The 24,820-nt window shown below is 41.8% G+C and overlaps 1 protein-coding gene across 11 annotated transcripts in view; it reads left to right on the top strand.

Moving 5' to 3' along the window:
- The window catches only part of LOC135486098 (SCY1-like protein 2), a 333,434-nt gene that overhangs the window by 292,667 nt on the left and 15,947 nt on the right, over window positions 1-24,820 (top strand). For 8 of the 11 annotated variants that reach the window (XM_064768609.1, XM_064768617.1, XM_064768611.1 and 5 more), the window contains one exon: window positions 5,443-5,531. In XM_064768609.1, the coding sequence (XP_064624679.1) occupies window positions 5,443-5,531 (89 nt within the window). Of the gene's footprint in view, window positions 1-5,435; window positions 5,532-24,820 lie in introns of all 11 variants that reach the window. The other 3 variants (XR_010446666.1, XM_064768614.1, XM_064768613.1) reach the window with 1 other exon arrangement.

Below are 24,820 nucleotides of genomic sequence, written 5' to 3'. Positions count from 1 at the left end.
TCCAATATCCAGGTTGTTCTCCCCCCCAAAATCACATAACCTTTCTCCATTGTCTGACATTTTCCCAGTACCTTCCTTTCCCATGATTCTCTCATGGTCTGTGTTGACATCCACCACTTGTGCATAATAGTCTCCCAAAAATACGACAGTATCATGGGCTGGGATGTTCCTAACAGCTGCTTGAAGGCTGAAGTACAAAACATCTTTTTTCTCGGCATCGGCGTCCTCTGTTGGTCCATAGTAGGTGATCACGGACAATTTGACACAGTGCGAGTAGAGGCGGGCATATAGAAGCCTGTCTGTGATTGGCTTCTATTTCATCAAGGTGTTTCCAAGATGTCTTTGGATAATCAAGGCTACTCCAGCTGTGTGTTGGTTGTCTTGGCGGCCAGACCAGATGATTGTACCACCTGTCGTTAGGGCCTCTTGCCATTACCAGTCCATCTGGCTTCTTGGGATTCCGAGGATTCCAATGTCATACAGGTGCATTTCCTGGATGACCTGTTCAAGTTTCCCAGCTTGGTATAGGGTTCTCGGGCCAAATTCGCTCCGTTAGGCATGCCACTACTAAGTTAGCGATACCTGAAGGGTTTTTTCATGGGGTGCTGCCAAGTTTAAGCGGGACCTCAAGGTCCGCTAAGTTAAGTAGCGGTCACTAAAACCGTGCGGTTGCTAAACTAACCAGGCTTTGAACTAATGGGCCCAGGAGTCGTTTCTAGTGTGACTCCTCCCTCAGAACCTGTTTGACATTGTTAGACCTACCAGGCGTGAACTCCAGTCAACATAGCCTCTTGGTTTACGGGGGTACACAAGCTGTTGCACCACGACAAGGTACGGACTCACAGCAAGAGCACAGCAATAGTTTTATTCTTCCATGACTTAAATTGGTACACTGAACCCTCTCTTATAATTATGTAGGGGAACATAGGTACCGGGGAACAAAGGTACCGAGGAACATAGGTACATATTGGGGGAATATAGGTACTGGGGAATATAGGTACTGGGGAACATACAGATCACCCCTTGAAGGGAGTTGTGCTGTTTTTGGCTTTCCGGCTAAACATATTACTCTCCTATTGATGATTGTTGGTTGCTTCATGATCTATGGTTTAATTGAAGGTGTTAAAGCAATTAAAAAAGGAACTAATTTGGCTGGATTTTCTGAGTAAATAAATAGAATGGCAACAGGACGATTACTCAATACTGAAAGGTCACACAAGATTCCACTTGGTTTGTTGTAAATAAACGTATTTTTCAGTTTTTCATTTCACGTACAAGCCTGACAGAATGGTGTCTTTTGTGCCATCTGTACTGCTTTTAGTTCAAACTGGCCTTTAAAATTTGCCCTTTTACAATATTGGCGAGGTGAATTCATAAGATACATAATCAGGAGATGAACATGACACTCTGTGATGAGAATAAGAACACCCAGCTATTTTTCGTGTTTTAAAGATGCAAGACAACTTCCCGCTTGGCTAGTATTTAAACCATGCGTGTATTGAGGAATTGTCTGATGAGGTGGCATTCGATTTCGGACAATGGTCGTGTTAGGTCGCAATGGCCACTTATAGTAAGATATATGAACTGATGCTCATATCTGTGCTCCACATCCAGTGCTATGTTGGTGAATGCGATAGCGCCACTGCGGCCTGCTGAAAGTCTCTCATATGTGAGGGCGTTTGAAAAGATGGTTGATCGGTCGTTCAAAACATCGCGTACGGGCATTAGTGTTTTCTAAATTGGCTTTATGCATGCATGTCAGATTTAAGAAAATAGATGGGTAAGTTGACCTAACCATACTTCCAAGATGTGGCCAACATGTCTGGTTAATCATCTCGGGTGTTCGTTAGAGGTGAGGACAGCTAGATCGCTATTTTGAACGCCCGCAGCTGCGAGTCACCATCCACGTAAATAAATCGCTACTGAATTTCATCTAAAAATTAGGACAAAACTACCATTTATCCGCTTACTGTTGCTCCCATTTCCAAAGGTCATACGGGAGCATTCTAAACTGCCAAAATGCCTGAACAAAGATGATTATGTCCATGTGGAGAGAGAAAGGACTTCGTTAAGAAACCACCAGCCACATACTTTCACAATGTTGGTGTTGTATGGCATGGCTGGCAACTCTTGTGAATCAAACTTTCTCGAATATTTCTATACGCAGAAAAACTGTTTTTGCAAAAATAAACTAGTTTGTCTGATTAAATGAACAAACAGCTTGCCATGGTTGTGATTGATTGATTGACTGAATGATAACCTATCGGTTTGCAAAAACAAAGCATAGCGATTTCGTAGCTTTTTCATTTAATTTTATGCGAGATTCTACATGGGAATGGTATGAGCATATTTGACCAGGGAACAAAGGATTCTCTTCAGCCCTCAAGTCCCTCAGCTATTGACGGTCATGGCTTCTATTGAACAATATACCATAATCCGTCAGAATACAATATGGCCGGACTCTTTTTCAAGGGTGAAATTTCCTACTACTACGCTGGCTGTGTAGGCTTTCATTAACTGGATGTATGTTCCTCTCTCCAATGCGCGTAGCAGCATGTAGCAACACGTTGCATCGCTGTACGGAAGTCTAGTGCTTGCTGTCCCCTGAAGGCAAAACAATGAACGAGGTCAGAATCACAATTGATGTGTACGGTACATAATTTGAAAAATTGGAGAGAAAACCTTACCAACGTTGAAGCCACCAAATCATCAGCAAAACATCTTATAATCAACGGTGCCTCGCCGGATGATACGTCAAAATGTATGTGGTCAGTACAAAAATAGTAGATATCCACGTAATCAGCGTAGCGAATATTTATTGTGAATCGTGACTCGCATCTACGTTCATTCAAACTGGCGACCTGGATGTTCCCGCTTCTAGCAATCACCTAAAATGATTAGCCAGACGTGTTGGCCACATCTCGGAATTATCAGTAGGTCAACTTACCAATCTCCTTTCTTAAAGCATGCATCCATAAAAACCCTTGTCTGAAATAATATTTGTTTCAGTGAAACAAATATTATTTGCATTATTTAATGCATGGTAAAAGAGGCTTAGGGCAGTATGTAGGCAATTTGATCGGCATTTTTTTTATTCGACACTTCTAAACACCTGTGGCAATATTAGCGTAGCATTTACACACACTAAGTGGGGAATATGGATGAGTAAAATCATTGGTTTTCATTAGGATTGACTAAGTGTCTTTTGAGATACAACGCTCGGAATAGTGGGGTAACGTTTGGTCTGAACGAGAGTATTTTAAGTTACGATATTTTGATACTGCATAATATTTAGGCACCTCATTTCAAACTTAAATCTATTCATAAATCTATGACTATTGCCCTTCTCAACCGACCTTTAGATTGATGTAAATAACCATCAGGACCTATTATTCACCGAATCTCAATGCTATAAACCGGATACCTTAGTAGTAACACATTTGAATGTTGTTGCTTTTTCATCAACCCGATACAACATCATGTAGACTGATTTTTCAGTTGCTATCTTTCATTGCTGTCTCTAGCTGCTTGATATTGTAGAGAATTAAACTTATTGTCGGAAAAATACTCCTGCACAATAATTTGCGCCAAATGTATTGGTTGTTTCACGGAAACTGCGAGGATGGAGCCAAAATGTAAAAAAACGAAGCATTTTAGCCAATTCTACCCAAGCGGTTTTCGTATACCTTTGGCCCAAATTATTTATAAAACATCTCAAATCAAATACAGTGGAACCCCGGTAACACGACCACTCATGGGACCGTGGTCGGAGTGGTCGTGTTACCGGGGTGGTCGTGTTAGCGAGGTTGGGAATCCCCAGACGAAATACATGATTATTTTTCCCGCCAAAATTGCCAACTGCATGGCGTGTGTACGCTGTACTACCATAGCAACGCTGCCTGATTGAGATGATGCACGCTCCAAAGTTTTGTTATCATGCCTCGCAAGAACAGTTCGTCGATAAAATTTCATGTTACATTCTCAGAATGAGTTAGAAAATGTAATTTTGTAACTCATTTTATCCACAAAGTTTCATTATCTGCCCGACGTGACGCATTTGCGGGCAATTTGGTGAATCATCCTCCATGTACCCGACTGTTTGTGACGATTGAAGTAAACTTGTCGTATGATTCCACGTGAATGATGAGTTGAGTACTGCTACAGTTTTAATCAAATCTATTTTCAGTCAAAATATTTAAAGAAATATAAAATGATACTGTAGTAAATCAACCAAGTTCTCCATATCATAAAACATTCAAACGTCTCGCAAGCTTGTTATTGTCATAAGTGTGGTCTTCAAACTACCCGCCGTTTATTATAAGTTCATATGCAAATCACGCAAATCACATGATTTTGCTGCTGCTGAGTGCGCATGTCTGGTACTGAACTGGCTCAGTAATGAAAACAAACCATGAAAACGTTAGAAAAGGAAAGTTTATTTATTCATTTACACTTATACAATTGATCATACCTGCAAAATCACATTGTATTTTTTGTTTTCATATGTATTCCCATGGCCATTGTCCCCGTCTCAACAGAGCTTGGCAGCGAGGTGCTAATTACTATGCCGCGGTCGCGACCGATTACGGCAATTAGGCCTGGTGGTCGGCTTAGCGGGGTTGATTTTCACTTTGGTACCGGCCAAGCCAGTGGTCGCGGTCGGGGTACCGGGGTGGTCGTCTTAGCGGGGGTCTCTTAATGGTGATTAGAGAGGAAACCATTCGGGACCAGAGAATCGTGGTCGCGTTACCGGGGTGGTCGCCAACCGGGGTTCCACTGTACCCAATAAAGTGGTTTTAAATGGTTTTCGACTGCTTCCATATTTGGCAACAACCATAACCGCTGAATTCAAGACGAGACTTTGTTGGCGCATAGCGCATTTACACTGTAAATTTTGGTTCATTCTAAATCAAATTGTTTTAGAATTCTTTTCTAAGATATAGGCGATTTTTTTTTTTCATTTTTTAACCCTCTCAATTTTTTTACTACCACAGTGTCAAATTCAGGGGTGGCAATGATTTTTGGGCAGCTTTTCCGCAGAAGCTAGTAGGCCTACTTAAATTTTAGCCCTCGGGTGCACTCGGTGAATCTATCTCGATTGGCAAAGCAAGATGAAATGGAACAATTCGAGGAAGCCGTAACAACTGCAGGACTGAGGAGATTTAGAAAATAGGATCAAAGTCTGAAAGATAGTGAGAATTTTCTTAGGCAAACAGCAAACTTTTAAAACAAGATTAAGTCAGAAAATATTATAACATAGGGTTATCGTTTGAAATAATGACCCATGTCATAAAATCCCCCAACTTGCATTCACTCACTGATTGAATGTCTTGATTGATTTGACAAATATTCGTTCTTTTCGGAAAGGTACATATTTGAAGCGGTGAATCTCAGTAGACCTTGAGTATATTCTATGTTTATTTGTTTTTTGGCAGGAACAAGAGAGGAGAGAGAGCAAATTCACCCTTTTTGATACAATCAGTCCCACTCTTCAACGACGGACAAGCTTCTCTAGTTTAGGAGAGAGTGTGGTAGGTACTCGTTATGTTGTCTCGGCCATTCTCTCTGTGTATCTTCGCTATACTCCCAGTATTCCAACATTCGACTCAGTAACACAATATCAACATTTTGGGCTGCTTGCTTGTTAATTTCTGCCTTTTCACTCTTGTCAGTCTCCGCGAATTGCGTAAGCCTTCGCGAAAAGGTGCATGCACACATTATCAAATATTGATATCTATTGACTAAATTTATTGGCCAGGATGATTTATGGAATCTCAATTTCTAGACATAAGCGAGTTTCCTGAAATCTCACGAATTACAAATTACGAATTACAAATGGCTAGTTCTCCGAAAAAAGAAACCACAAGGTCATTTGTTTCTAAGCTGATCAACGTATGTTATCCTTGGAAGGGTCACTCGAGATCCAAAGTTCTTTCACCAATCCACTGTAATTTCTTAGACGCAGCGAGTTTTGAAATCGTGGTGACGAACTGGCCGAGTCCTTAAGAATTAGTCTAAATTGTCGCAGCGTCCGTTTTTCAATTAGACTGGAACTGGACGAAAGCATTGACTTCTAAAATATGACACCAGATCCAGCTGACTGCAAAATGGAACGCGAGTTCCTTTGTAATCATAAGTTCGTAAATCGTGATTCTATGCGTGAAATTTGCAGAAACTCGGTATTGACAAAGTTTCCTTCGAGAGTATTTGATAGCAATGCTGGATAAAGTTTTACAACTGTATTGTCATAGTGATAAAAACATTTTGGTGTAGTTATGGCGCTTCTCAAAAATGCGGAGTCATAAATATGGTATGGCGAGGCTGGTCAATCCTACGCATTATGCACTGTTTTTGTGCTGTTTCTTTATGCCATATAGAAGAGCTTCCAGCACTTACCAGAGGCAAATTGACTAAGCATGAGCTGCTGTGCGCAATATTTTTGGTCAATTCAATGAAATCGAATTTTTAATTAAAAACTTAAAAGTTTCCAGACGGTCGTAACGTTTATTTGGCCTTAATATCCTCTCAAAAGAGCAGTGTTTAATTTTGTTATGCTGCTTTACTTTCAATACATGGTACTGCCTACACGCTATATACGGTATGGTACAGTCCTTCCATAAAGTAAATGGCCACAGGTTTTTTTTAATATCACAGAGATAGAATAAGATTTCAGCAGAGAATGGTATATCTAGTTAGTCATGTATATGTTGTATTTGGACCCAGCTAATCCTATCTCTTCATCATGTAACAGGAAATTTTATTTTATTTTCGTTCTTTTTCACAATGTATGGGTGAACTATGATGCAACAAAGGTTTTTTTGCTTTCATTACTAACAAATTCCTGCTAAATTCTTTCATTTTGAAGATTAGTTTTAGCTCGCTACAGGTGATTGTTTTTTTCAGACAGCTGGTGACCTTTGAGACCCTTCATAGTCAGCAATGCAGTCAGTCAGGGTCGTTATGGCCAACTCAGCTCATACTTGTAGGATTGATGGTCTTAATCAAAGGTTATCGAAGAGATTAAAAAAATAACATAAAAAACCTAAGCAAAAATGTGCATTTGTCATGACTATCGAACACACTCTATGGAATTGCAATTGCCAAAAAATGATGGTCATAAAGCACAGTTCATGGGCTCATTTGAATTTTTGAGAAGGCACATGAAATAAAAAAAAAACTTTTTTGAAATGTTTGTTACATAATTAAGGGATTGAATTGGGTGCATCCAAATACAACAGATATATGACCAACTAGGTGTACAATACTCTGCTGAAAACTGCATACAAATATCTTATTAATTTTTATCTCTTTGATATTAAAAAAAACCTGTGGACATTTTACTTTCTGGAAGGACTGTACATGCTCTATTAGTTTGAACAAATCTATGAGCAATCACAACGACCTATTCAATTTTTTAACTAACGATCGGCCTCAGCGGGGGGGGGGGGGGGGTTTTGCGAAATACTACTTTTGACTATATCTCATCAACGTTGCTTGCAAAACACATATCCAGATAATCACTTATAACTAACTGTTTCTTACCAACCTCGGTTAGTGTAGTGTCGTTATTTGTTGAGTAAGGGCAAACATGTATAAGCGAGCGAAAAAATGTCCAACTGAAAGCACACAAAAATACCCAATTTTTATCTCCTTAGCAGCTCACTCACTTCCTACCCAAACACATCGATTTTGTTCTCATTTTGTAGCTTAGATGGGCCCTAGGGGTTCCCGAGTGACACTGTGCCTCTCCCATTTCACGTTGACGAGTATTGGGAGGTGGGATGGCCAACTAAACAGGAGTAAAATGAAAAGGGGGGGGGGGCGATATGAAAAAGCAAAAACGTTCCTAGTGCCCAGAATATTATATACCCCCGTCTACCACACCGTTAATGATCGGAACCATCTCCCCCTGTCGTTCCAATGTGGCTTCTACCAAACGAGTGATCCATGATCAATGCCCGTTGCGCAATGTCACTCGTGACCTAAAACGGCCTTCAACGTAAATCAAAGCAGAGCTGGAAATCAATGACAGAACCAACGCACCCTAGAAAAATGCGATGTAATAGCTTCGCTGACCCTGAGAGCCAAATAGAACGCATTAGGCCCTATACACTACAGATGTTTGTATACTTGGTATATTGCATATATACAGGGTGTCCCAGAAAAAAGGCAATCCTGGCAAAAAGGGTTAATGTGATGAGATCATGCATTTTAACACTTTTGGCATTGCATCATACTAAAATGGAAGCTATGAGCTTTCCGTTGATGCCATTGTTACGCCCATGCTGCTACGCACGACTGAGCACTAAGGCCCTGAAAAAGACATGCAGATGTTAACTTGTTCCAAGTTGGTAAATTCCATCCTGATGTTATGCCAGATTATGTGGGCACAAAAGCATTCGTGTTTAAATAACCAATAACAGCTTACCCTCGTTCAGATACATTTTATTCCCTGATAAATCCAGAATTTGCAGATTAAGCTCCGACACCATCAACGTGACCTCCTCCTCTTTCGATGCACAATCAACAACGTCGTCGCATGTCCTGCATAGCTCGTTGTCTCATCTCCGGGTCGTTCCTCAAAGCATAAACCTCCCGAATGATGCGAGCTCTGACGTCAGTTAAGTCCTGCACTGGAGTCTCGTAGACCTTATTCTGCAGGTGCCCCCAAAGAAAAAAATCGCAGGGGGTTAAATCTGGTGACCTTGGGGGCCATTCCACTGGCCTGTTCATTGCAATCACTCGGTCTCCAAATAAGGCTGCCAATGTATCCTGAACTGCGCGAGGACGATGTTGATTGTGCATCGAAAGAGGAGAAGGCCACGTGGAGGGTGTCAGGGTTTAATCTGTGAAATTCTGGATTTATCAGGGAATAAAATGTATCTGAGCGAGGATAACTTGTTATTGGTTATTTAAAGACGAATGCTTTTGTGCCCACAAAATCTGGCATAACATCAGGATGGATTCCCAACTTGGAGCGAGTTAAAATCTGCATGTCTTTTTCAGAGCCTTGGTGCTCAGTCATGCGTAGCAGCACGGGCGTCACAATGGCATCAATGGAAAGCTCATAGCTCCTAATTTACTATGAAGCAATGCCAAAAGTGTTAAAATGCATGGTCGCCTTACATTAACCCCTTTTGCCAGGATTACCTTTTTTCTGGGACACCCTGTATAGACATGAAGCGGGCCAGGCCCCAAATTGAAAATAAACTATCGGTTTTTTTTACTAACTTTGGACATGACCCCTATAACCCTTTGGGTTGGCAGACACCCACCCATGCTCGGTTCTGTTGAATCTGTGCCCTCGCAGGGCTATATTTTTTAAGCCTTCGCAAGGCTGCCCTCGCTGGGCTATAATATATATGTAATATAAAACTTATATTTAACAACTGCTGGACAAGAAAGGAGCCAGGAACTAACACCCAACAAAACAGACCGGCCCACAAACTAACACCTCAGCTGCACACCACGGCTTCCACAAAACAAGTAATCCACGATCAATGCTCGTTGCGCAATGTAACTCGAAAGACCAATAAAGACTGGAGTATATCATTTCCAGCTTCAATCGAAAAATGGCTGCTGACGAATGTGCTTCACGGGTCATCAGTACCAAAATATTTATCAACAGGTAGCGTGTTACCTAACTTCCATTACCCGCCGGACTATTCAACGTGCACAGGTGTTTAAGCTCCGCCAACTGCTTTGGCGGAATTACTCCAGGAAAATTCAGCTGCAGTAGAATTGTCCTATGAATAGTTTTAAATTAAAGAAATCCCAGGCCAGGGTATGTAATAATAATAGAGTAAGTCGTGTAATAAGTCTTGTCAACATGATATATGCGTATGTCTGATTAAATGTCACTATAGTATAAGTAAGGTATGGTCATTTTCAGTTCTGTTTATGACTGACCAGAGGTACATATGTAGGCATAGAAAGCGTAGTTGCAGAGGAAAACTGATAAAGTAGGGCAAATATAACGTAAGGTCGAGTCTGCGCGTCGCATGCAGTTTCGTGAAATAGATATCCCAGTTCTGTTGGCCATGAGTTGCGAAGTCATTTTCCAGGAGTTATCCGATATGATAATTTTGATTGCTGCCTTATACTGCGGATTAGGGTGTCTCTCAACCATATCCCTACGATAAATATGGCGTCGGCTGCCTTTGAACCGGTTGCGAATTTGGCATAACCCTCCCCCCGGCGCGTTAATCCGCATTGCGTGCGGGGTGAGGGCAGCATTCTTTCCAAGAAGGGCCCTAATCATCGTGGGGTCAAGCCCATATTTCTTCGAACAATATTCGATCATTCGTCCCAGTTGAATGTGAAATGGAATAGACCATTGACAAGATGGTTATTGAAAGAAAACCAACATCGTATTACATGTATTTGTGTCAGCGAGTACTTACCTAACCTAAAATGATTTCACAACAGCCAGATGACAGGTCATGATGAATTGTAAACTGACACACCTTCATCAAAGGAGGAGTATCCAAAGAATACAAAGTGAAATCACGCAAAATTCACTGATTACCTCGTCCTGATGAAAGCAGGAACTCAACTGACTTGGAGACTTTGGCCTTGAAGCAACACCGACCAGTGACAAGAAGAGTAGGAAACCGTCATGTGACTGGATTGCCAGGTCATCCAAGCTCTCAAGAGCAACATAGCCTCAGCTACCAATCATCAAATAGGGCTCGAGAAGAGACTTGATGGAGACCCTAAATGAAGCCCAGTGTCGCGGACCCTGGCCCTCACTGGGTACGCTACGAATACAAAACTCATCTGCCGTAAGTCGTTTAACAGCTAGCACCATTTATTCGCTTGACTATACACAGGAACTGAAAGAAAATATATACAACATGAGTACAAATACACCAAAATATACAATCACAACACCACATCGGAAAATACTTGACGGTTCAGCTTTAAACCTCAACAACCTGGCCAATACATACTGGCTTACACATACCCATACAAGTCAACCTCTCTATGGGCTGCATGTACACAATACACTTGGCTCTATACAGCCTGCAGGCTTTACAACTGCCTGTACACAATACTACACACAAGTATGACAGTTTCTCTACAAACTGCATCAACACGGGACTCCCTAATCAGAGTTCCAAGTTCCATGAAGTTCCAAGTTCCAAGTTCCAAGTTCCAGGGGGGTCATCTCAGAAATGCATTCAATGCCAAAATTCATGATTTCTCGATATATTTAATGTAGGTGGCGCTTTACTATGCTGATATCTCACAGTTCTTATTGTTGGGAAGTTAAAGGGACTTCCTCCGATAGGTGGTGCCTGACGGCTTGTGGTATTCGACTCGATGACTCGACGACGCGATGACTCGATGACGCGATCAAGTTGGAATCTTTTTAAAGAATATCACTGCTTGGACTGTAATTTATACATAGAATCATAAGTGGAGGAAAATAAAAAAGAACCGATCATTACCAACCCCTTTCCAGCTGTTTTCACCGTATCTAATCCGACCATTTTTCGTTTCCTACAAGTTCGCATTTTTGATAAAACCATGCGCCATGTTGCTATGCAAGCCACTGGTATCTTTACCGTCAATACAGCTGAATACACCTAAATATAGCTGGTTCAGATCAACCTCCTACCCAGGTTCTTTACGAGCAGAAGTTCCAATGTTAAAATGACACGCGAGTTCCTGGAGACAAGGTTGGCTCTGGATATCCGTTCAGCACGGCAATATTAAATGTCCTATGAGACAAGACCACAATTGATTTTTTAAGCCTTTTAGCAGTTAAATTGTCAATGTTTGACCGCGACGCATCAAAGAACGCGTGGTGTTGTGAATCTGAAATTTAGATTATGTTATTCCGGACAGTCGGGCAAGTAAATGGTGAAAAATAAAATGGTGATTGACCACGGAAATTTTTTTTTAATCGACAAATTAGACAGACTTTAATATTTCCACTCTTTTCAGCCAACTGGCAGAAAAAACTCAAAACACGCCCCCTATTACCCAATTAGCAAAATTCGAAATTAATTTTTTCATCAAATAATTTCTTTATATCTGTAGACTTGCCACAGCAAATATTTTTTCAATACCTCTCCAAATATGTACTTGAGAATAAAAAACATGCACTCGTCTAATAGATAGGCCTGGACCCTCCAACCTATGAATATTCATTAGTGGTCTTGTCTCAATGAAGGTACATTTCAGGGGTTAACATTTTGAGATTTTTTTCAAACTAATGTACATGACATCCCACAACTCTCCAACAAAGGAAAGTCATATCTGGACATTTTTGGAGAAATGAGAGACATTTCAAAGAGTGGTACAACTGTGCCAAAGCGACGAAAGAGGACAAAATCGACAAAAAGTCATGATTTTGCACACAACAGCACCAAATTCAAAGACCTGCCCTGGCCAGAATAAGCAAGCTATGGAGCTGAAACTTTAGGATGTGATTTAGGAGTATCTTTGCTGCTTAGGGCACAACTTTCAGAATCAAGGCCTAAGTAGTTTCAAAGAAATTACAAAATGAATGGCAACACAACAAGACTTGTAAAAATGAAACCGAACTTAGACCGGGGTTAGGTTGACTCTTATTTGGGTCAAATTAAGTTTTTTTCTCATTATTTTAGCTTGTTTTGACCTTAAATCATCAGCAATACAATATTCTAAATGAATTAGAGTGATTTGAGCACATTCAAATTTTTCACTATATTGACCCAAAATGTAGTGTAAATAGAGACAAGACCACAATTGATTTTTTAAGCCTTTTAGCAGTTAAATTGTCAATGTTTGACCGCGACGCATCAAAGAACGCGTGGTGTTGTGAATCTGAAATTTAGATTATGTTATTCCGGACAGTCGGGCAAGTAAATGGTGAAAAATAAAATGGTGATTGACCACGGAAATTTTTTTTTAATCGACAAATTAGACAGACTTTAATATTTCCACTCTTTTCAGCCAACTGGCAGAAAAAACTCAAAACACGCCCCCTATTACCCAATTAGCAAAATTCGAAATTAATTTTTTCATCAAATAATTTCTTTATATCTGTAGACTTGCCACAGCAAATATTTTTTCAATACCTCTCCAAATATGTACTTGAGAATAAAAAACATGCACTCGTCTAATAGATAGGCCTGGACCCTCCAACCTATGAATATTCATTAGTGGTCTTGTCTCCTATACACCTTTCCAGAAATGGGGCGCTGAGTGTCCGAAATAGTGATGTCATAAGGGGAAACTAGGCCTGTGGTGGAGGGACAAAGGAGATAGTCATGGTTGACCAACACACTTGAATGCCTTTAATGACGGACAAGGGGGAAAAAGTTAGGCTAGTTCCAATGCAAGCCACCAATTTCGGAAAGCATGTAGAGGGGCTGATGTATGGGGGGGGGGGGGGGGGGCAGATGTCAAGGGACGGAAGAGAGACTGAGTGACTGAGTCTAAAAAACTTCACATATGCGAAATTCCGATTGTTGACAGACTACCACATGACATCTGACATTGGCCACTAGAAGCTTGTTTGTCAATTAAATCTCCGGTCATTTTGCATGCTATGAAACTTCCGCGAGTCCTTTAAATATCAAAATCAATCGCGGGGACCAATCTTCAGTGGCCATGGCTGGGGGGGGGGGGGGGAGGGGCACATCCTTCCACATACCGTAGCTGGGTATGGGAAAGGCCGAGCTAAAACCTCTGCTGTTGCAGCGGTAGCCCGGAGACCAGGATCATGGGATTCCGTATTTTAGCAAAATCCATAGCAACGATCGCGTCATCGAGCCATCGCGTCGTCGAGTCATCGAGTCGAATACCACAAGCCGTGCCTGACTACATTGACCTTGTGCTGTATCATTTGAAGGGGTCTCTGACTGGGAGTTGATGTTAAAGGGAAACAATGCTGTGGACTTCTTCCGATAGGTGGCGCTTGACTACATTTACCTTCTGATAAATCATTTAAAGGGGTCTCTCACTGTGAGTTAGAGTGTAAAGCTTGAAAATATACAGTCCCTGTATAATGAACAAGCGGGGAAAAAACTCATTAATAAGATCATGCCGTCATCCGGGCACTTACTCCAGCGGAGGGTCTAAATTGGCCAATTTGAACTCTGGAATTAGCCCCGGGGCATAAAATTCTCTTCAATGCAATGCTGGCAACGTCCAATGTATCGGTATGTAAAATGTATCGGCTCCCACTTGCAATCCTCAACTCAAGAACATTGACAAGAGAATAAATCTTACCTTTATTTATGCCTTACAATTTAATACATCTTAGAATTATAACTATTATGTAAGATTTAATTAAACCCTTTCCATCTGTCTTTGATCAACAGGAAGTTTCAATTTTGTCACTACAACTGCTTATAAACATGCTCTTTGGTGGTAAAGAATCTGCAAATAAGCTGTCAAGATTGATTGATGAGTAAGGAAGCCTGTTCAGATGCTTGCTAAGGCTGGCCCAAATTAATTGTCTGTTTGCAGTAACCCTACCCAAGGTATTCATACAGGGTAGGTAGGTTTTTTCTTAATTTTCATTGATTTTAGTGGTCAAAATCATAGAAAAACTCCAAGATGCTAAAGAAAATTACTAAAATGCCAATAAAACTTTTGGGTATGCATGATTTTGGTGGGTCAGTTGGGGTGACGGCAAACAAACAATAAATTTGGGCCAGCCTAATTTTGGGCCTGGCAGACATTGTCAGAGGAAGGATTGGGGGTTGGCAAAATGGCAAGAGAAGGAAGAGTTAAAGGGAGACTATAGGCAGCAGCTAGGTAGGCACGTTAAAGTTAGAAAAAGTTGCCAGTAGGGGTCTCCCACATCTCACAGTACATCGAAACTATATTCATGATTGTATGAGGAACGGTACCTGGGCGAGCCCTCTGTTACATCATATGGAGCAAAAAAAAAAGGAGTTCAAAACTCGCATGACTTCAAAAAGAACTTCTTTGTTCCCTCTCGGTGCAAACTGTGGAGAACACTGACCGTTCAGAATTTGCATCACAAACAGAACGTCCACACTTTTGTTGCAAAAAAGTGTGGGATACACGGAAAGCCCCCCCCCCCCCCCTCCGTTGCATGGTGTGGAGAACACTGACAAGGTTAAAAGCACAACAAAAAGAATTGCTGCCCCCATCGCACTTCCATCACAAGGTAAATGTATTAAAGCGCCACCTATCGGAGGAAATCGACAGCATTGTTTCCCTCTAACATTAACTCCCAGTGACAGACCCCTTTAAATGATGCATCGCCAGGTCAATGTAGTCAAGCGACACCTATCAGAAGAAGTCTACAGCATTGTTTCCCTTTAACTTCCCAACAATAACAACTGACATTTCCAGAAAGTGAGACATCAGCGTATACATTACGTCTATCAAGAAATCATGAATTTTGAGATGGCCCCCTGGAACTTGGAACTTGGAACTTGGAACTTCATGGAACTTGGAACTCTGATTAGGGAGTCCCGCATCAACACCATAACACCTAGGCTCTCTACAGCTAGTACAAGTAAACTACCACTATTAACTAACAGCTACAACTCACCCCAAGATTCACTCTTGTTAACACACACACTGAGAATGTCCTTCTCATACAGACAACAGCATCAAAATACCCGAATACTGGCCAACCTGGCCACCTGATCAGTGGCTCCCCACTGACCAGTGGCTGAAGCCCTAACTAAAACATGACAACAACCTGATGTGTGACACCCAGATTCAAGACCTGCCAGCAGCAGCTGGAAGAGCCGAAAAGGTAACGGAAGATAGAGCCTGAAAATAACCAGGTGTGGTACAGTCGTGCGAAGAGATAAGACAACGACGAAAGTTCGTGTTGTCTTTGATAGGTACATGATTGGATATGTGGGTGTATCTTTAAACAATACATTGCCGCCAGGGCGGCATTGCAACCAGATCATCTGGGGGTTTTGTTGTGATTTAGACGCCACAGAGTGGCAGTAGTAGCTAACATCGAGAAGATGTTCCTTCAAGTGAAATGAGAAAAGAGGATCTCAGAGATTCTTATGGACAATTCCACTGCAATTAGACTAATAGAGAAAACGTTGCCATGGTCGGAGCGCTTCAACATGTTAAAGGGGGCTACGCACCAGCAAACCAAGAGCATTCAATTATCAATCAGTACCTTGCTTGAATGGAGGTGGATTCGGCAACTCGCTGGTGCGGCAATACTCTAATCCAAGGCAAGGGTTTGTTTACAAATAGAGGTATACAATGCTGTACAAAAAAGCACACTGGTGTACACAAAACTCCCTTATTTGGAGGAATTCAATAACCTTACATCGTTTGAGTGATGAAAACATGTTTTTAACCATGTCTAGCATCGGTTCAAATTTATCTGTTTTATACTCTGAATAAGGAGGAAAATGATCACAAAAAGTTGAGAATTATTATGTGGTCACATAGCACATCATGTGACCAAATATTCTCAACTTTTTGTGATTTTTTTTCTGTTTTACATAAAGTCTTAAACGGAAAATTTAGAACCGTTGATGTGATCAAGTCAGTGTTGAATAAATGTTTTCATTGCTCACGTTATTTTGGTTAAGTTAATTAATTCCTCCAAATAAGTGATATTTGTGTACAACAGGGTGCTATTTTGTACAGTATTGTATAGCCTACCTCTGTTTGTAAACAAACCCTTGCCTTGGATTGGAGTATTCGCAGTGTGCACTCGCAGAATAAACACGCTGTAAATATAATCGGAGCGGACGGTCATGATGTTATGTCACAGCAGTCGTATTCTCAATCACAACAATGGGCAGAGACAGCACTTCTTCACAATTCAGCCTACCAAAGGCCAGCTGAAACTGGTGAGGTGTCGTTAAGACGTACAAGTTGGAACTGCTAGGTTTGCAATGAAGAAGTTCAACAAAAGCATGAAGACTGTCAAACTTTCAAAGATATGAACTTAAAAACGCGATTGACTGAAGTTAGAAAAGCTCAGGCGTGTCACTTATGCTTGAATATACATAGGGGTCTGTGCCACAGTCGAAAACGCTGTCAAATTGTCCCTGGCAATGAAAGTTGTCATTACAGCCACCATCCGTAGCTTCATGGTGCACCGTGACCGCGCTGCATCAAACACTTCCGAAAGCGTGTGTATAATGCGTTGCCGGTTCTGAAAGTCAATGGTATCAATCCTAAAGCCGGTGAAAGCAAAAGTAGCAGTTTTCTTTTGAGAGAGGATCTCATCTTTCATTGATTCGTTCCGACTACGAGCGCAGTTTGGGCTTGATTGGCAAAAACATAGTCATAAACATCAGCACAGTTAGGGGTCAAGAAGTATTGCTCGAAACACAAGTTCACAAGTTACAGCTGCAGTCACTCGATGGAAATTCGCATTACACATTATGGGCCATTGCGATTGATAAGATTAGTGCTGACATCGCTCCAGTTGATCTGACATCTGTCAATATCTTCGAAAACAGTTCAGCTTCACTAAATCGAGGAGCAGGCCCCGTCGATGTTCTCGTTGGTATTGACCATGCGATGTTCTTCAGTGGAAGCACGGATGTCCAGGGAAGATTTGCAATGCATCATTTGATTCTTGGTCCTGTGATTTTGGATACAATGACAATCAATCATTGAGCGATGCATGGACTTTATCGGGTATCCTTATTAGAACCCTTTGATATTTCGACTTCCTGGTCTACTGAACAAATGGGAGTCGCGTTGAACCCACGATATATTGGGAAGAGTCAAGAGAAGCCGCTTCGTGCCATTGAGAAAATGGAAGCAAAGATTATTAGTGACAGTGCTACAAAGGTGGGACCTCGATGGATGATACCATTACCATGGCGACAGGATCAACTATAATCAAGCGAAGGCCAAACTATTCAGCAACGAAAAGCGATTGATGAGAAACCATGAACATTGAAAAATGTATGACGGACAAATGAAAACTCTTGTTGAACAAGGATCGGTGAGGAAATTAACCGGGGAGGAGATCCGCACACAGGGCCTGTACATAACATTATTCAGCACGATGTATATCGTCCAGAAAAGAAAACAACTCCGTGTCGGATAGTTTTCAATTTAGTGGCAAGTTATCAGGGACATGTTCTCAACAAATAGTTGTGGAAAGGGCCAGACTTGCTAAATGATCTTCTGGGAGTAATAATACAATTTCTGGAGAACCATGAAGCCATCGTGGGAGACGTCTCAAAAATGTATCACCAAATCTTAGTGGATCCCGCTCGAGATGCGCACACACACCGATTTTTTTTTGCGAGTCTTTAAAAAGTGCAAGCCAGATGTTTACGTGAAGCAGGTGATGTCTCATCACCAGCACCAGCACTTGCGAACACAGCTTTAGATCTTACCGCAGAGGAATACGAAGATATCTACCCTGAGACTGTGGACACAATCAAACGATGTCGGTACATGGATGACATAGGCAATTCGTTACCAACTGTTCCAGCCGCAATCAAACGCACTGAGGAGTTTAATAAAATTCTCGATAGCGGACACTTAAAAATAAAATGGATGTCGAATAAACAGTTTGAGATAAATGCAAACCCAGCATCAGAAAGCATGATTGGATGAGATGAAAGACGAGACATTATTGGGAGCGTTGTGGGAAAGGAACCAGGACAAAATATTAATTCCCATAAAGACACCCAAAGGCTTCTCAACAGACGTGGAACGCACATTCCTGACAAATTAACAAAACGTCTTGAACTAAGTGCGTTGGCGGGAGTGTATGATGTTATAGGCCTCATTACACCGGTTATCCTCACAGCAAACATCGGTTTACAAAGTTGTGGAAGGAAGATTACAAATGGGACATGGAACTGCCTGAAGCTGTCAAAAACAAATGGACGAATTGGTTAACCAGTTGGAAAACGCTCGGGTTCGAACGCTGCCTGACTCCGTCGGCGTAGGAGGGCTTCCAATACTCGGAATCTTTTGTGATCGCTGAGTGGGTTTGGCAGTGTCACATATCGCTGATGGGCAACAAGAGACGAGTCTCAAATTCGTTTCGTCATGGTAAAGTCACGATTGCCCCCCCCCCCCCCCCCCCCCCCATGAAGCCCCTTACTACTCCACGGTTGGAATTACAAGCTTTCCTTTAATGGCTTGCTGATGGAATGACTTCATCTGAGCTGAAACACGATTTTAACTGGATAAAACGATTCTTTTCTCGGACTCAACGATTGTTCTCTCATGGATTAAACAGGAACTTAAGAGTTTCAAAACATTCGTGTCTAATGGCGAGGGTGAGATCCAGATGAAATCGAATGCATCAGACTGGCAATATTGTCATTCTGAACTTAATGTCGCGGATGATCTAAGTCAGGGTCGCATTGCAGATGAATTACAAGAATGCTGGATATACGGCCCTGGATTTCTTAAACTGCTAGAAGACAACTAGCCTCTTACAGTCGTTACAACAGTACATCCAGAAGTATTAAGGTAGCAGGAAGGGGTGGGCGTTTGTGGTTTCTGAGTGTGAGGGGGTTTAGTGGTGTGTGTTGACTGTGCTTTAAGAGAGACTAGGCATGATGCCAGTAATAAATAATAAAATACAGCATATTATAGTGCCATGTCCAAGCTCTAGGCTTGCTCCAGGGCACTGTACAGAGATTATAGCATTTTAAAATGTCCATTGCAAAAATAAATTTAAAAAGATGAATATCTTAACAAGTAAAAAGTAAAAAGTGTCCAAGTAAAAGTATCCAAAAGAGTTATAGGTCAAAAGCTAATTTAAAAAGTTTGATTTTCAAGGCACGCCTGAAAGATTTGGAGTCATTTATCACAACTATATCCTCGGGCAGAGAGTTCCACAAGTATGGTCCACTAAACTGAAATGACCGCTCTCCATTTTTGTTTTTGTCCTAGGAACAATTAATTAATGTTTAAATTCTGAGTGCAGTGGCCTAGTTGGCTGGTAACGTTTGACTAGATCCGATAAATATCACGGTGCTGTTCTCTGAAGTGCGCGGAAAACATGTGATAAGACCTTGAATAAAATTCTATATTTGACCGGCAGCCAATGGAGTGTTTTTAGAACTGGCGTGATGTGTTCATTTCGTTTGGTTCTGGTAATAATTCTGGCTGCCATGTTTTGAACCCGTTGGAGTCGGCTAATTGTGGTGTCAGGAAGACCATACAGCAAGGCATTGCAATAATCCTGCCGTGATGTGACAAGTCCATGAATAAGAAACTTTGTTGCACTTGGAGTTAGTGATTTGCGAATTCTGCCAATATTCCTTAGGTACATATAGCACGCTTTACTAACATTGTTCACGTGTTTTTCCATCGATAAGTGTCGATCGTAAACAACAACGAGATTTCTTACTGATTCGGCTGGACAAATAGACAATCCGTCAATGTTTACATTCACGGCGATCGGTTCACCACAGGAAAATTTGGAAGTATACAGCATAACTTCAGTTTTATCACCATTTAGTTTCAAAAGGTTGCTCTCCATCCATGTACCAATCTCACTAAGGCACGCTTCAAGTCGCTGAATCTGAATGGTTCGACTCATCTCATTGTTCTTCTCCAGAAAAATGTACAGCTGCGTGTCGTCCGCAGACAAAATGATAGTTAAGTCCATGTCGTCTGATTAAATCTCCCAAAAGCTTGGTGTACATTGTATATAGTTATGGGCCGAGGACCGACCCATGAGGTACTCCGAACTGAAGTAATCTCGGACACGAAAAGTCGTCATCAATCTTGACAGACTGGTAGCGGTCGTTCAGATATGAGCTGAACCACTGGAGGGCCACACTCTTGATATTGAAATGCACACGTAACCGTTCCAAAAGGATATTATGATCAAGCGTGTCAAAGGCGGCTGAAAGGTCTAACATTACTAGAACAGCTGCATTTCCTTTGTTGAGGGCGTCAAGAATGTCCGACTGAACACGAAGCAGAGCAGTTTCCGTAGAATCGAACGGGGTGTAAGCCCTTTGGTATTGCTCGCGTAGAGAGTTATCTTGCATGTGATTGTCCAATCTTTTGGCCACAACCTTTTCAAGAACTTTCGAAACAAAACTAAGATTAGATACGGGACGGTAGTTCTTTAGAGTGTCCTTATCTAAGCCTGCCTTCTTTAGCAATGGTCGAATATGTGCATGTTTCAAGTCCTTGGGAACTACGCCATCTGCCATGGACTGATTTACAATTTTGGTGATTATGGGAACAAATTCATCAACTGAGTCCATAAAGGGTAACTCGTGTCAAATTTCACCATAATGTTTTAGCTGTTTTTGACAAATGACTACGTCACTTTCTAATAAATGGTAAGGTTTTCGAATCGAAATGCACATTTTCTAGAAATTGATGGTTTAATCCCGCCCGGATGACTCGCTTCGACGCCGTTTTCGTTGATGACGTCACAACATGAACATTTTCGCGGTCGCGGTGGTTTACATTCGGCGATTTTATAATAAATCTAATCAAAAATGGAAAATTTGAGCTTTACATTTGTGATCAACAATTAAAAACGGACATATTTCCGCAAAGTTGTAAATCACATCATAGTATCACTTTAAGAAGCCATGTTGGTAAAGGATCAAGGGCACAGGACTTTGCACACTGTACATGATGGTCTTTTTTATCTTCTCCTCTGTAGCTGGATTGAAGACTGAACGTTCACTGCACAAGTTACAAGCAGGTGTTTCAGGAATGTTTGGCAGACGTTGCATTTCATTGCGGATCTTGACAATCTTTTCAGAGAAGAAAGCGTTAAATCTTTCAGCGAGTTCACTTTTTGAATCGTGTTCCGGTAGCACTGGCTTTTTCGAATCTCCCAGAAGATGTTTCGCTACCTGGTAGATTTTCCGCAACTGGTTTCCATCGCACTGGGCGAGCTTATCTTTGAAATACGATCGTCTTACATACATACACAATAGATCATTTTTAGGGCGCTTCTCAGAACGGAAAAAGCTGTTAAAAGCGCCACCTGGATTTATAATTAAAATTTCCCAAAGAGCCAAGTCTTTAGCTGGCCTCTGAATGACACATAGTCCTCAGCTGATCTCAGAGAGCCGGGCAGGCCATTCCACAGCCTTGCAGCGCAGACAGAGAAACTCCTGTCCCCATAATTGCTTCTGGTGCGTCGCACTGCAAGACTGCATCCTGATGATGTAGCACGCGTAGTGCGGGAATGAACAAATGGACTGACCAGCTCCCTGAGATAGAGAGGTGAACTGTTCCCATAGACGGCCTTATGCGCCATGCAGATGATCTTAAACTGCGATCGCAGGTGCACTGGAAGCCAGTGTAACCGCTTCAATACTGGAGTCAAATGGTGGCGTCTTGTATCCAGTAACATCATGTTAACTGCACGACACTGTGCTTGAAACATTTGGCGATGGACCTCGAGTTTAGTTCTTCTCCACAGTCTTTCAAGACGTCGGCGTTCCTGCTTTGCGTCACGTAATTCCTCGGTATACCATGGTGCGTTTGGACGCAGATGGATAGTCCTTTTACAAACTGGGGCATGGGAATCGATCAGCGTCTTAACACTCGATGTGTATGCTTCCACTAAATCATCTGAAGATTCCTTCTTCAAATTGAACCCAGTCTCTATAAAGTACAGTCAACAGACATGTGGTTTCAGTATTTGGTCTTTCATTGTAGCAATGCGAAAATGTAAGCAATTTTGGTTAGGTCCGTCATTTGTTATCACCAAGTAGCTTCGAGAGTGACTCAACCACTCTCTTGATTACAGCGGTCGCCTCAGCGCCACTACGCGGGACCTAATGGTATTCGCTTCGCATGATATGCACCATTCTGGGAAAACACAATGAGGAAGTATGCTCATTAGCATAGTCTATTCTTAGCTCCTGCTCGAGGTAATCTTGCGCAGTGTTTCTTCGGCCTTGAAACATTGTGGTGGAAAACGTCTAGTTCAAAGAACGCCTGGCTTTCGCCAGACAAGTAAGTGAAGAAGGCCTGGCTGCGCGAGACTACTGTGATAAAAATGACCATTGCGTAGGCATATACTTCTTACAATTAAAGATGATTTCAAAAGATGATAAGAATGATTATTTATTAACATTTCCTGAAATATATACCTACTAATTATCACTTTACATAAATAGGTTGGCGTTAGGTCGCGTGCTTTTCTTTCCTCGTGACAATATACAGCAAAATAGTTACAACCCCATAATCCCGCTATAAGTCCATAATGAGATCATGGTGACCCGTTATAAATGTTTCGCCAGCTTCGTTATTTTGCCGCTACGTGGCGCGTTGGGTCCTTGCGTCAAGACCAAATGGGAATCGAAAGCGAATTGAGACGAGATGTACAGTAGCAACTACCTCCGTAGAAGCGACCATATTGGCACAAATGGAAACATTCTCAACACTGATGCCATCCTGACTCTCATGCGTTTGCGTCATCACTATCGAACCTCCACAAACCCATGCCCTGTTTAAACGTTCATATCAGCGTTGTGATTGGGGCACGCGCTGAGAGCGTGCCGAGAAAACAGGTAAATCAATGGAATCCGTCATGGGTTTGTGGAGGTTCGATAGTGATGACGCAAACGCATGAGAGTCAGGATGGCATCAGTGTTGAGAATGTTTCCATTTGTGCCAATATGGTCGCTTCTACGGAGGTAGTTGCCACCGTACATCTCGTCTCAATTCGCTTGGAACAACGGTCCAACTAATGCAATTGTTCGTGTATTTTTAGAATCCGTTTAATGGGCACAGGGTTGTAGGCAGAAATTCATTCTCCTGGAATAGCCAAGACAAAAACAAGCTTTAACTCCACAAATTCTGGGGTACTTTTCATCTACCTGTTTCCCTGCGCCATGGCAAAACATGAATTATCACAATTTTCAATCGTCTTGTCGTGGATATTTCAAATCATATTGTCGCTCAAAATCGGATACTACTGCAGTTGCTGAGATCGTTGTTCTGATTGGTCCAAAATCGAGGCTACTTGCCTGGGCCAAAAAACAGCTTCTAAGGCGAAAATTGTCAAGGAGTGATTTAGCGATCTCCAAATATTGCGGGTCAAGATGTGCTGATGGGTGCTACTCATGGTACTGCTACTGTTATACGATTTGTACACAACTTCCGCGCAAAACGGGAAAACAAATTTTAAAAGTGCAAAGGGCCATTGTCCGTGAGTCAACTCAACACTGCTGAAAAGAATCTGTTAACTCAATCTGCACTGCTTCTCATGTTAGGTAAACGAAGCCTGGCTACTCTTTTTTTCATACGTGAACGAAGATGGAATCATACGGGTTGGCGGCCGAGTGGACAAGGCCCCGGTTATTTTCGATATGCAACTCAGCACTTTTACCGCATGGACATTGGTTATCGTGACTTATTGTTCATCGTAATAACAGATTTGGTCACTTGGGAGTTTCAGCCACCACGCTGCAAAGTTACACAGGAAATACTGGATCATGGGTGTAACAATCTGTCAACCTCTTACCAGGGGGCTGAAAGGGAGTGATTTGCTTAACCATATTCCAACGAACCTCCACCTTTGATTCACCTTGTATGACAAATGGATGAAGCCTTTGCTCACTGCTGTCGCATCTACTTTTTCACCGAAGGCAAGAAGCTGACGGATAAATCATCGAAAATCGATAAATCATGTGGTGACAACTTTGGCAACCCAAACATGCCGGGCAGGGATGAATGGGTTAAAGTAGCACTCACCGATGCCTCTTTGTCTCTGCCGACGCCTCTGCGACTGCCTACTGGTGACTTGATGACGTCTCTCATGGAGCATCTTGTTCCAGCAGCAAACGACGCAGATATTCGGGGGAATGTTATTGTCCCTTGCAAACTGAGCCGATGAAATGCCACGAGGGTGCCTCATGTTTTCATTGTTGAAGTCATC

This window comes from Lineus longissimus, chromosome 4 (assembly GCF_910592395.1).
Source record: "Lineus longissimus chromosome 4, tnLinLong1.2, whole genome shotgun sequence".
Taxonomy (NCBI): Eukaryota; Metazoa; Nemertea; class Pilidiophora; order Heteronemertea; family Lineidae; genus Lineus; species Lineus longissimus.
Note: the sequence above shows the minus strand (reverse complement) of the source record. Positions and strands in the feature narration are given on the sequence as shown.